The 12,961-nt window shown below is 35.9% G+C and overlaps 1 protein-coding gene across 3 annotated transcripts in view; it reads left to right on the plus strand.

Annotated features, from left to right (window-relative positions):
• Positions 1–95: 95 nt before the first annotated feature.
• LOC107031170 (homeobox protein LUMINIDEPENDENS-like) overlaps positions 96–12,961 on the plus strand; it is a 25,993-nt gene continuing 13,127 nt past the window's right edge. Inside the window, exons 1-5 of one of the 3 annotated variants that reach the window (XM_015232428.2) lie at positions 98–642; positions 1,360–1,443; positions 5,709–5,806; positions 5,888–6,030; positions 6,397–6,579. Coding sequence is in view for 1 of the 3 variants with exons in the window: in XM_015232427.2 (XP_015087913.1) it covers positions 5,941–6,030 (90 nt within the window). In the remaining 2 variants the exon portion in view is untranslated. Of the gene's footprint in view, positions 643–1,359; positions 1,444–5,708; positions 5,807–5,887; positions 6,031–6,396; positions 6,580–12,961 lie in introns of all 3 variants that reach the window. The other 2 variants (XM_027919518.1, XM_015232427.2) reach the window with 2 other exon arrangements.

Here is a 12,961-nt window from a genome sequence, read left to right on the forward strand (position 1 = left end):
AAGTACTATTACACTGGTATTACTAATCATTCAAATCCAGTTTAGGTGGCAAATTTATATTTTATTATTGGCGGAAGAAAAAGAAGTTCATGAATTTTTTTTAGTTCTAACTTCTATTTGAATAAATTTTAGTTAACTTATTAGTTACAGCTCCTAGTATCTTCTATAGGCTATAACTGGTTTCAACGGCGGCGAAAATCGGTACAACTCCTAGCCGGCGTTTCACATAATTTCTTCATCGGAAAACTTCAACAGTAGTCGGAGCAACTCTGATCCAGCTGAAGAATCTCTAAATATGGTAATTACCATTCTAAATCGAATACGAAAAACCTACTCAATATCAACAACTATCAGTAGGCACAATTACGATTTCGCTCTCGTGTCTCCGAATTTCCAATTCGGTGATGAAGATTCAGCTACACGTGTTGAATCCGAGTTTCATGCTTTACAATAGATGGCATACGGGCGATTAACATTCTCATCATCATGTCCATCACGACGTCCGCTCCGGTATGACAGAGAGAGGATTTTCTGGATTGGACTTGCTGCTGATATTGGCCTTGCCACCAGAAAAGCTTTACAGGTTTAGTATGTGGAAGCACCGCCGTTAATGCTGATGCGGCTTATTCTATCTCCGATGTGGTATGTGTGACGTATCTATTGATGTTTATTGTTCTAACTCTAATCTATAAAAATGAACTCTAACTTTAATCTCTTGACCATTTGACAATGGAGGTTGTGAGTTTCCAGAAAATGAACAACATAAAATCTGGTTTTACTTTCTATTAAACAAGTCGAACTTAAGTTTGATAGAACTTGATAAACCAGCAAAAATGTTATTGATGAAAGCAAACTGGATACTTCAGTGTTAATTCCAGATTAATTAATAGAGTTCACTATCTCAACTGAAATAAAAAAAATAACTCCTAAGAATTAGGGATAAAACTGCTACACAGATTACAACAAATTTAGACTGTTGCAGTTATGCATTTTTGTAACACTCTTTGCTTTAAGACCTGCAAACTCCAAGGTTATGCAGGAGAAGTTAAATTTGTTGCTTGGTAGAGGCTTAGTGAAGATACAAGCCTGCTGCTCCTCATTTTTGCAATAGAGAAAACTCGCATCACCATTTTTTTGCATTTCTCTTATGAAGAAAAGCTTGATATTCAAGTGTTTAGGTTTACCATGAAATACAGGACTGTGAGCCACAATGAGCTACTAAATTGATTATCATGAAAAAAAAATCTCAACCACGACACTTGAATCACTGCTGCTATTGCAGACACAATTTCTGCCTCTGTAGTGTTGAGCCACTATGAACCTACTACTAATGCTAATGCTTTCTTATGGCCTTTGAAGGTTCTGTGTGGTGTGTCATTGCTGTCCTTTCAAGCTGCAAGGACTCCCAAAGACGAAGAGCATCCATATGGTCACTCTTAATTTGTATCTACACTTCAACTCTTTTGATCTTACATCACTTTCTGTACATAGCTTTTATCTTTTGATTTTGTGCTTGTGTTTACTTGTGCAATAGGTGGATGTAATAGCTGCCTACCTAATTAGATTTAGTTAACTGAGGACTGTTCATTCCCGTGGTTGATTCAATAAAATCAACCAATATATGATATTGTAGTAGAGCTGATATAATATGAATGTTGTTGAATGCCATGAATTGGACCCGTTACCAACAGAAAGGACGGGGGTCTCGCTGCCCGGTCAGCGAGTCGGGGGGTCCAGGGGGGTCAAGGTGGAGATTTGTTGAATGCCAACTTTTGCTCTAATTTCTCAAACCTGCTGTAGGTAATAGCTCAAGTTACTAATAATCATCATTATAGTGCAATCTGAAGTCTTATACTTGTGTCATTCTTCCTTTTTCTACACAGAAAGTGACAGATGAATACATGAAGAAGATTGATATTGTCTTCAAGCAGAAGGAGAAGGTATGTTAATCAAGAATATCATGTGCTTTGAGATAAAATGTCGTGTATGCAAAAATATATGGGTAGACTCAATCCCTGGGAATTGTTTTCTAATTAGATATAAACAAGCAGAAACTGAGTATCAACAGTTTAGTTCTGATTTGGGAAATAAAATAATATTTCCTTACCCTTCCCTTCACCACATCATGTTTCTCTGCACCTTTGTGCTTTGCTAGGCCTTTTTAGATACCTTATGTGTTTCCTAATGCACATTGACTAGCTCTGAATAACAGAAATGGGAGTCTAGCTGTGTCCATGACAGTCAGTCCGTTGATGCAAGTGGAATCATTTATTTCGTGCATGCACACCCCAAAGGAGAGAGCTTTTACTCTCTTTTTTTTCCCATTCAAACTTTAGTCTTGTGTTGTCTAGCAATCTTCTACTTGCTAACCAAACAAATAGGAACGCTTCTACTGGAAATGGAGTATTATAATGCAGCTGCTTCTCCCTTCCATTCCCTTGTTCCATTTTTAATCTAATCCAATTGATAATATGATGGTAGTTCACTTTCTTTTCCAATTTTTCCCTCTTTCATTGCGCGGTTTGGTTGTTACCTTGTTTACCATGCTTCACCTTTTGACTCACTTCTGCTTCCTTTTTATTTACAGAAGATTTTATTGAAACATGTTTACATTTGATCTCAGGAACTGCTGAAAGTTTGACAACAGTTCTGTTCAATGTGTATATGGAGTTTGTGCAGTAATGAAGCTTTTCTTGGAAGGTTTATGTGGTGCAATAGGCTTGTCACATACCTTTGTAAAAAAAACTACGTTTAATTTTCAGTTGTAAAGATCACTCAGGAACTGGAATGGTCCCTGTTAATTTTGTTAGGAATTTCTTTTTTACACCCAAAAGAAGTTAAATCTGCTTGTAGCGACATAATTTGCACTGCTTGAGGCTGCTGGATTTTGTAACTACAGGATTCAGAATGAAATCGTACTTGCTGATGGTAGAATATCTACTTTCACTGCTCTTCTTTTGTATTTGGCTGTTCATGTTTTTGGAAGACGTTTTAGTTGTGTGTCTGCTTATATATCACTCATTCAATCAATAGATTTTGTTATATATAAATGGTTGTGTAAATATAATATTACTCCCATCACTTACATGTAGTCTAATCCTATTCCAAATGTTTAGTTTATTTATTTCAGTAAGCCATACAGTAGACTGTTGAATGCCATGAATTGGACCCGTTACCAACAGAAAGGACGGGGGTCTCGCTGCCCGGTCAGCGAGTCGGGGGGTCCAGGGGGGTCAAGGTGGAGATTTGTTGAATGCCAACTTTTGCTCTAATTTCTCAAACCTGCTGTAGGTAATAGCTCAAGTTACTAATAATCATCATTATAGTGCAATCTGAAGTCTTATACTTGTGTCATTCTTCCTTTTTCTACACAGAAAGTGACAGATGAATACATGAAGAAGATTGATATTGTCTTCAAGCAGAAGGAGAAGGTATGTTAATCAAGAATATCATGTGCTTTGAGATAAAATGTCGTGTATGCAAAAATATATGGGTAGACTCAATCCCTGGGAATTGTTTTCTAATTAGATATAAACAAGCAGAAACTGAGTATCAACAGTTTAGTTCTGATTTGGGAAATAAAATAATATTTCCTTACCCTTCCCTTCACCACATCATGTTTCTCTGCACCTTTGTGCTTTGCTAGGCCTTTTTAGATACCTTATGTGTTTCCTAATGCACATTGACTAGCTCTGAATAACAGAAATGGGAGTCTAGCTGTGTCCATGACAGTCAGTCCGTTGATGCAAGTGGAATCATTTATTTCGTGCATGCACACCCCAAAGGAGAGAGCTTTTACTCTCTTTTTTTTCCCATTCAAACTTTAGTCTTGTGTTGTCTAGCAATCTTCTACTTGCTAACCAAACAAATAGGAACGCTTCTACTGGAAATGGAGTATTATAATGCAGCTGCTTCTCCCTTCCATTCCCTTGTTCCATTTTTAATCTAATCCAATTGATAATATGATGGTAGTTCACTTTCTTTTCCAATTTTTCCCTCTTTCATTGCGCGGTTTGGTTGTTACCTTGTTTACCATGCTTCACCTTTTGACTCACTTCTGCTTCCTTTTTATTTACAGAAGATTTTATTGAAACATGTTTACATTTGATCTCAGGAACTGCTGAAAGTTTGACAACAGTTCTGTTCAATGTGTATATGGAGTTTGTGCAGTAATGAAGCTTTTCTTGGAAGGTTTATGTGGTGCAATAGGCTTGTCACATACCTTTGTAAAAAAAACTACGTTTAATTTTCAGTTGTAAAGATCACTCAGGAACTGGAATGGTCCCTGTTAATTTTGTTAGGAATTTCTTTTTTACACCCAAAAGAAGTTAAATCTGCTTGTAGCGACATAATTTGCACTGCTTGAGGCTGCTGGATTTTGTAACTACAGGATTCAGAATGAAATCGTACTTGCTGATGGTAGAATATCTACTTTCACTGCTCTTCTTTTGTATTTGGCTGTTCATGTTTTTGGAAGACGTTTTAGTTGTGTGTCTGCTTATATATCACTCATTCAATCAATAGATTTTGTTATATATAAATGGTTGTGTAAATATAATATTACTCCCATCACTTACATGTAGTCTAATCCTATTCCAAATGTTTAGTTTATTTATTTCAGTAAGCCATACAGTAGACTGTTGAATGCCATGAATTGGACCCGTTACCAACAGAAAGGACGGGGGTCTCGCTGCCCGGTCAGCGAGTCGGGGGGTCCAGGGGGGCGACGCGCCCCCTGGCCTGGGGGTCCGGGGGGGCGGAGACGCCCCCGGCCCGACGGTATACAATGTTATTGTATTGGGCCCTTAATTATCTGTTAATTCTGTATGTTGGGCCCAAGCCTGTTAGGGCGTAGCTTAGCACTATATATAGACGCTATGGCAAACCCTATTCTGTAATTCTGTTCTTGCCTCTCCATAATAAAACTGCTCTCCCTCTTCCCCGTGGACGTAGCCAATTTATTGGTGAACCACGTAAATCTGTTGTCTTGTTTTTCGCGTTTATATTTTCTCGTATTATCTCAAATTCCGCATAACAAATGTTATATCATATCTTCTATATTTATCAATAAATACGAATCTTATCAACATTATGTCTTAGTAGAAGGCAGACAGCCCTAGAAACATGTACTCTTTCTAAACAAACATGTACTCTTTCCGTTTATATTTTGTTTGACACATTTGATTGGGGGCTAGGAGTTTAAAATATTGACTTATGTAATATATTAGTTGTAGTAGAAGAAAACATCAAAGTGATGGTTCATAAGTTAGTTTCATAGATAAATCATTACTGCAAAGTTTATATCTATAGTAAATAAATTTCAATATTTTAAAGTTGTATAACATAATACCATTGTTAGTGAAATAGAGTCAAACAGTTTGAATTAGAAAGAATATCATATATGTTGGAAGGATGGAGTATTAATACGCACAAACTTCTTACATGACATAGTGGATCTTGCTTGAGTTAAAGACAGTCAAATGTAACATTCATATCATACCAGCTCTATGATATATAAATCATTACATCAAAGTTTATATCTCTGTTTTCCTTACTCCTTTACCTGTGTGTTTCTTCCAAATCTAGTTGCCTATTATTGTCCTATTGTAGCTTTGGTACCAACATTTAGATTACTTATTAAACCAATATGTTTTCTGATCAAATCATAATTCTGGTTTTGTATCTGACTTTACTTTTCATATGAACAGGACATGGTAAATTTGAGACTCTTGGAGATCTTGGAATTTCTGGTGTGCTGTTGGCTACTGCTGGAGGCATAGGGTGGCATGCTTTTGATGTTTTGCTTGTATGTATCTATAGCTAGTATTCATTATGTCTAGGAGTCTATATTCCCATTGTTTGAAATTTTTTGAGACATCTCTTGCAGGGATTGTGGCTGCAGCTTCTGAAAGTTGTTAATCAGTCAATGAACTCCTCTGCATGTGCATGAGCAACATCACCATGGAATTGATATGGATCACCTATCCTTGCTTTGAGTGTGACAATACTCTCTATAGCTGTCAAAGAAGGGTAAGATTCATTACCACCTTCAGTTTGAAAATTAAAAGAATTTGTTCCCTTTTCTTATGTATCCATATACATATTACCTTCAAGCAATTTTATGTTTATGAGAGAGAGTTTCTTTGTATTGATTTATTTTTTATGAAATATTAGTTTATTTGTACACCATCAACGAATTTCCATGACCATATTCCAGACACCGTCAACTGTATTTTATGTTATGAAGTGCAGTTGCTTTATATTGATTACAAAAGCAAATAATGAAAGCTGTTATACTTTCTCTCAGATGCGTGGTAGTATAGCAGCTTCATTAATGAAGCAAATAATGAATCTGTGAGTTTGTTCCTAGATATATGTTCAATTTTTTTCTTGTAGATTATACTGGATAACAAAAGAGAGGGAGAAAGGGTTGGCAGTAGGTTAATTGAAGCCAATGCCTGGCATCATCGTGCCGATGCAGTATCCTCCTTTGTTGGTCTCATAGGGGATGGTTGTTGAATATTGTTTGAGACGACGGGCACAATCGATTTCTGACAACTTGAATTTTATTATACCAAAGTAAGGACTCGCTTCGGTCTTACAATCTTGATCACACTTGTTTCTTGCTTTAGCAACACTCTTTACTTGAGCATACACTTGTTTACTTTCTTGCTTTCTTACTTGCTTTCTTATTTGGTTTTTTTGTGAAACTTACTTAGTTGTAACTAAAATGGACCACCTCTATTCATTGGAGGTGATAGAAGAATCTAGAGATATACATACTACTCAATTCTAGAATATTTCTAGCTATTTTTTTCTAGAACTATCTTTTCTAGAACATTTTTTGACTACTCCCTTAGAGTACTCATTCTAGAGATCTTTCTTCAATTCTCTACAACTCCGGAATATTCTAGATTTTTCTTGATTTATCTTAAGTAAATAATTAAGTTGGTGATGAATTCTTAATACTCCCCCTAAATATCAACTGAATTGTTTCTTTGCATTTGTTGTGAGTGTTACTCCCGCAAGTGTATGTGGTCGCTCAAGTAATATAGATTCTTTAAAGAAACGAGTTATCGTGTGTATTTGACACTTGACTCTACAAATAAAATAAAAGTGATCGTTTTCAAGATTGTGATGATTGTTTACTACTACTAATTATGCAACAAATAAAAGTCACTAATTGTGAACGACTTTAAGATGATGTTTTAAGCAAGTAAAAGTGAATTCTAGGGATGCAACATGCAATGAATCTCATGTATCATATTATCGGCTTAGAACTAATTTTAGTTGTCAAGTTATTGGTTTGTAGGTTTAATTGTATGAGTTGGCCTACTCCAATTAGTTATCTAACTATATCGTTGAGCAAAGATAAATAAACTAATTGATGAGCATATATATTTCATTCTATTTTGTAATCAAACAAGTTCGTCCGACTGTCAAACCTGAACACCTCAATCAAATGGGTCGACCGAGCTCTCTAGTCTATCTAACTCCTCCTCTCTCGATTTTAGGATTAGACAATGACACAATGTACTAAATGGCAAGTCAAGAAATACTAAAGCAAGAATATAAAAATAACCTATAATGACAACCAAGAATTAATTCTAAAAGCTTTAAATAATTCTTTTTTGATGACAAGGAAAACCGCAGCTGCTACTCTTTGGGTGCAATAGCTCGCAAACCACATAGGAGAGGTAACCCGCACTAGGCAAGCTGATGCGACGAGCTCAACCCAGAAGACAAACCCCTTGCTTTCGCTGGCAAAGAGTTTCGAACTTAAGATTTTCAACATGGAAATCCCATGTTCATACCATTGGCCATCCGAAGGGTAATCAACGTTCAATTTGTAGCTACAATCTCAGAACTAAGGCGTTTAGCCACTCATGTTATTAGAAAATCACAAAATACAATTGTTCATGCGATTTTCGAAAAATAGAACATTAGAAAATTGAAACCTATTACAAATGTTGATACTTGCTCTTGCGCACCAAAATAACGTCGAACCCTAACTATGGAGCCCTAAGGGTCTATTTATAAGAGTTGGAAAACTTGGAAAACTTGGAGGCAAAACCTACTCCAATGAGGAATCTTATTTAACACTTTTAGCACTGGCGTGTCCTCCCATCACGTTTGGAAATCAACTTTGAACTATCCACCTTGGCAATGTGCCTAGCAGAGCGTCAGATAAGCGCTTCAGAATCTCATTATGTCTGAATGTTGGCCTTGGTGCCTCGCGCCTAGTAGTGCGCCTGGCCCTGGGGCCTTCATCCTTAACTGTTTTTCATGCTTTCATGCATCTCTTTTCTTCAATTTGACTCCAATTTCCTTGAGAATTCTTGAAACCTCTAATCACATGTATTAGTGCATAATTATCACAAGTATAACAAAATCAAGTTAATAACTAAGGATCATTCTATAATTCAATAAATTCATGGGCAAATATTGACAACTTAGGCATATAAATATGCCTAAGTGATTCCTGAAACCTTACAAGCATCATGACGTCCATGACGTCCATGCCCTTCACTTCCGTCAAATTATTCCGATCCCTACTTTTTCAAGAAGCTTCAAAGTTAGTAGCCTCTTTGATGTTAACCATCATGGTTAATGTTGCATCTATGTACTTGGTGTTTGGACGCTTCAGTCTTGTAGACCTCCTCACTTGCGATTGTGACCCTTTTTGGAATTCTTCTTCTTTCAACTCTTCCGGTGTTTCACAAGCTCCAGATTTTACAAGCTTTTTTGTTTTTGTGGAGATACCTCCTGTTTGTCTGGTTAATTTCTATCTTGTTCCCTTGTTTTATTTCGTTGAGCTTATCTTGCAGCTTTTGCTCAAGAGCTATCGAGTCCGGCAGGGAGACTTCTTTGGACCACCAAGATAATGCTTCGTCAGATACCACATTTCTTGACACATATGTCTGATTTGTGGCAGGGTCACAACATTTCCATCCTTCTATTTCATCCTATCCAACAAAGATGCACAAAACAACTTCCTTTATCAAACTTGTTGCGCAGATGATTTGGCAAGAACACATAACACAACCAAAAACTTGAAAGTGACTTACAGTATGGATCATTTTTTTATGTTTTTCAAATGGTGAGATGAATCTCAATTTTTCCTGCGGCAGCTTATTGGTGACATGGACAATAGTTTTCATGCATTTTGTAGGTTTTGCTACATCCATACTATGCAACATACTTTTGCATATCTCTGCCAAATGTCTGTTTTTTTCATTTAGCCACTGCATTTTGTTGTGGCGTATTCAGGCAATTATCATCTTCACTTTAAGATAATCATTGAACTCTAGCGAAGTGTATTCTCCCTATTGTCTGTACGGAGACATTTGATTTTTCTTCCAATATCAATCTCCACACTATATTGGAACTCTTTAAACTTCTCAAATACTTCTGATTTCTCTTTTAATTAGTAAATCGATACGTACCTCGAGAAGTCATCAATGAATGTTACCTTGTAACGGTAACCACTAATAGAGGACTGCTTGATTGGTCCAAACACGTCTGAGTGTACTAGCCCCAATGGCTCCTTCACTTGATACTTCGATTCTTCACAGGGAAGTTGACGTCAAGGCGGAGCTACAACCTAGTAAGGTTGGTCAGGTGAACACCCTTCGTCGGAAAATTATACGTCGTGTAAGTAAAATACTGTCTAATATATGTATATTTAATAAATTGAACACTCTTATGCACAACATAGATTGGTAGTCTGGCGGCAAGCGCGCAAGTGTATGGCTCTAAGTTCTGTGGTTCGTTCCCCATAAGCTGTGTTTTTTAACACTATTTTCCCGAGCTAATTTAGGTTTTTGAGGTGGTGATTTAATCCTCATTAGCTGCGTTTTTAGCTCATATTTTCTAGAACAGAAATAGCACCTAATTATCAACCTTAAATTTTGAATAATCTAATAATAAGATTTTATTGTTTTCTTTATACTTTCGATCTATATTAAGTGATTTATTACGTATAACACACTCTAAAGAAATTATTTGAAGATAAATTAAAGATCACTATCCACTATTATTTTTTATTATTATTTATACACTATTCTTTTAGAAAATGTAAAACAGTTAATAATGTTATCATGGGAAAAAAAGTTTCAACAGTTCTCTTGAACTTTGAGACATTTAGTTATTTTGGATCATGAAAAAAGTCTCAATAATTCACTTAATATGAACTAGAGGGGGCTATATTTAACTAGTAGCTAAAATTGTTTTTGTTGATCTTTCTCCATTAGTTTTGATTTATACAATTGATAGTTTTATAATTTTAATTTTCGATAAAAAAGAAGTTCCGTATAATTTAGTAATTTTATGATATGGATTTTATTTTTTTAATTTCGGTGCACCTACTCATCCGTAAAAACAAGTATTTTGTGCATCCACACTGCGAATTTTTTTTATCAACTCTTATATAGTTTAAACACCCTTGGCGAATTTTTGGCTCCGCCACTGGTTGACGTGCTTTTCCATATTGACATCCAACACATATAGTGTCTCCTATAATCTCAACTTTGGGAAGGCCTTTTAATTTTGACTGATGCATCATGATTTTTAGTTTGTTGTAGCTCACGTGCCCAAGACGTGCATGCCATAGATTAGCTATACTTCAGATTTTCTCAACATAAGCTGTCTTAGCTTACATGATGTAGATTGACTCTAATCCTCTTCCTTCCATGATTGCTGTGCTTGTAACTTTTAAGTTTTAGTACACTTTTATGTCATTTGGCCCAAAGAAATAATTACCAGAATTTGTTAGTTGCGATACAGATAATAAGTTCTTCTTCAAACATGTAGTATGGTAGATATTTTGAAGTTTCACTTGTCTCGAGCTATGATGAGACACAAACACCGTCTTGCCAATATGATTTATTGACATTTTTGAATTATTTGCAGATACCACTACTCGACTGTCTTTATATTCACTCATGTTAATGAGCTTTTTCTCATCACCAGTCATGTGATTGGATTATTCTGAATCAACGATCCAATCATGTTCTAATCGACCAATTTCTCATTTACAGTTGCAAGTGCAATCTCCTTTTCTTTGTTAGGGTGACATATGACAAGATCCTCTTGTTGATTAGTTTCTTCACACATAAGAGGTCTTGAAATCCCAAACTTCTTTATCTTTCTTGTTTTGAGTAGAAGTATCTACATTACCTTTACCTTTTTTTTACTAACAATCTCTAGCATACTGTCCTTTCTTTCCACTATTGTAGCATTTCTCCATTTTTCGGTTGTTGAAGCCTTTCGCCTACTTGTTTTGTCGTTGAGTTCTTTGATGTTGATTTTTTCTCTCCCTGCCTGTAAACTTCTCTTTGCTTCTCTTTTTTGATAGTCTTGCCTTTTGTTGAATAGCGCCTTATCTTCGTCTTTTATAGTGAAACTTGATAATGACTTCTCCGAACCTTCTTCATTTGCCAACAGATTTTCCAACTCAGATAAAGTTTGGTTCTGTGGCCCATTTGTGTGGGACTCTAATTATACCATTGTATTTCAGCCTTAAACCATGAACAATGATTTCCTCATTCTTGTCTCTGATTTTACCTTTGAGAAGTATAGACTAATCGTCATATTCCATTGAGAGATCGACAAAAGCTCATTTTCAAGTCTTTGTAATCTCGCATCATTCTTCTTTGTGAAAATCATTGTCAACGTTTCCCAATCTTCTTGTGGTGTCTTGTCATTCTTAATACGTTGTAGGAACTCATCCTCGGTGGTTACAGTGAGAGCATACATGACCTTTCCTGCTTTGACTTTCTACCTTTTTGTTGCTTCAACATTTGTTGATGGTGTGGTGTTTGAACCACTGAAAGTAATATTGCATCTCGTGCTTCATGATTCATTGCATTGAACTTCTCAATGCTATTGAGAGTGCTTGTGAACTCTGCCATTGATAAGTGTCTCGCGACTTGTAGCTTCTGGCAATAGCTTGTACGATTTCTTTACTACCTTGCTCTTATCCATCAGACTCTGATACCACTTGTTGAATATTGTTTGAGACGACGGGCACTATTGACTTCTCACAACTTGAATTTTATTATATCAAAGTAAGGATCCGCTTCAGTCTTACAATGTTGATCACACTTGTTGCTTGCTTCAACAACACTCTTTACTTAGCATACATTTGTTTGCTCTCTTACTTTCTTACTTACTTGGTTACTTGGTTTGTTACTTAGTTACAACTCAAATGGAACACCTCTATGTATAGGAGGTGATGGAAGAGTCTATAGAGATACATACTCTAGAATATTTCTAGCTATCTTTTTCTAGAATTACTTTTTGTAGAACATTTTTAGACTATTCTCTCTAGAATACTCATTCTAGATCTTTCTTCAATTCTCAACAACTCCAGAATATTCTAGATTTTCTTGATTTATCTTAAGTAATTAAGTTGGTGATGACTTCTTGACAATGGTAATGATCTTTATACTCAAATTTGACCTAATTATGCATCTTTTCTTTTAGCGAATGAGTTTTCACCATTGATTTGTGTAATTGTATCATTGAGAACTAATCAAAATGTGTGTACTGGTTTTACTTTAAGCATGAAATACTAATATTTACTGTTGAGTGTTGCTATTAATTTTGTCTAGAATAGTTTATGATTTTTATATTCGTTATCATTTTTTTATTAATAAAGTACATTTATCTATGTAATGTCTAACAACATATCCAGTGTAGTCGCACAAGTGGGGTCAGGGTAGGGTAGGATGTACGCGCACCTTACTTGTATCTTTGCGGGGTAGAGAGGTTTTTCTCAATACATCCTCGGCTCAAACGAGAAGGTAATCAAAGCAAGATTGCAAGGAAGTATGACAACAAAAATATCAGGATAGAAAGAAAGCAAATGAAGCAATAGATTGTAGAACACTTTGGAGCATAGAATACTACGTGATTACTAGATACTACTACTATTAAGGCTATTTGGGGGGGGGGGGGG

The sequence above is a fragment of the Solanum pennellii genome, chromosome 9 (genome assembly GCF_001406875.1).
Source record: "Solanum pennellii chromosome 9, SPENNV200".
Classification (NCBI taxonomy): domain Eukaryota; kingdom Viridiplantae; phylum Streptophyta; class Magnoliopsida; order Solanales; family Solanaceae; genus Solanum; species Solanum pennellii.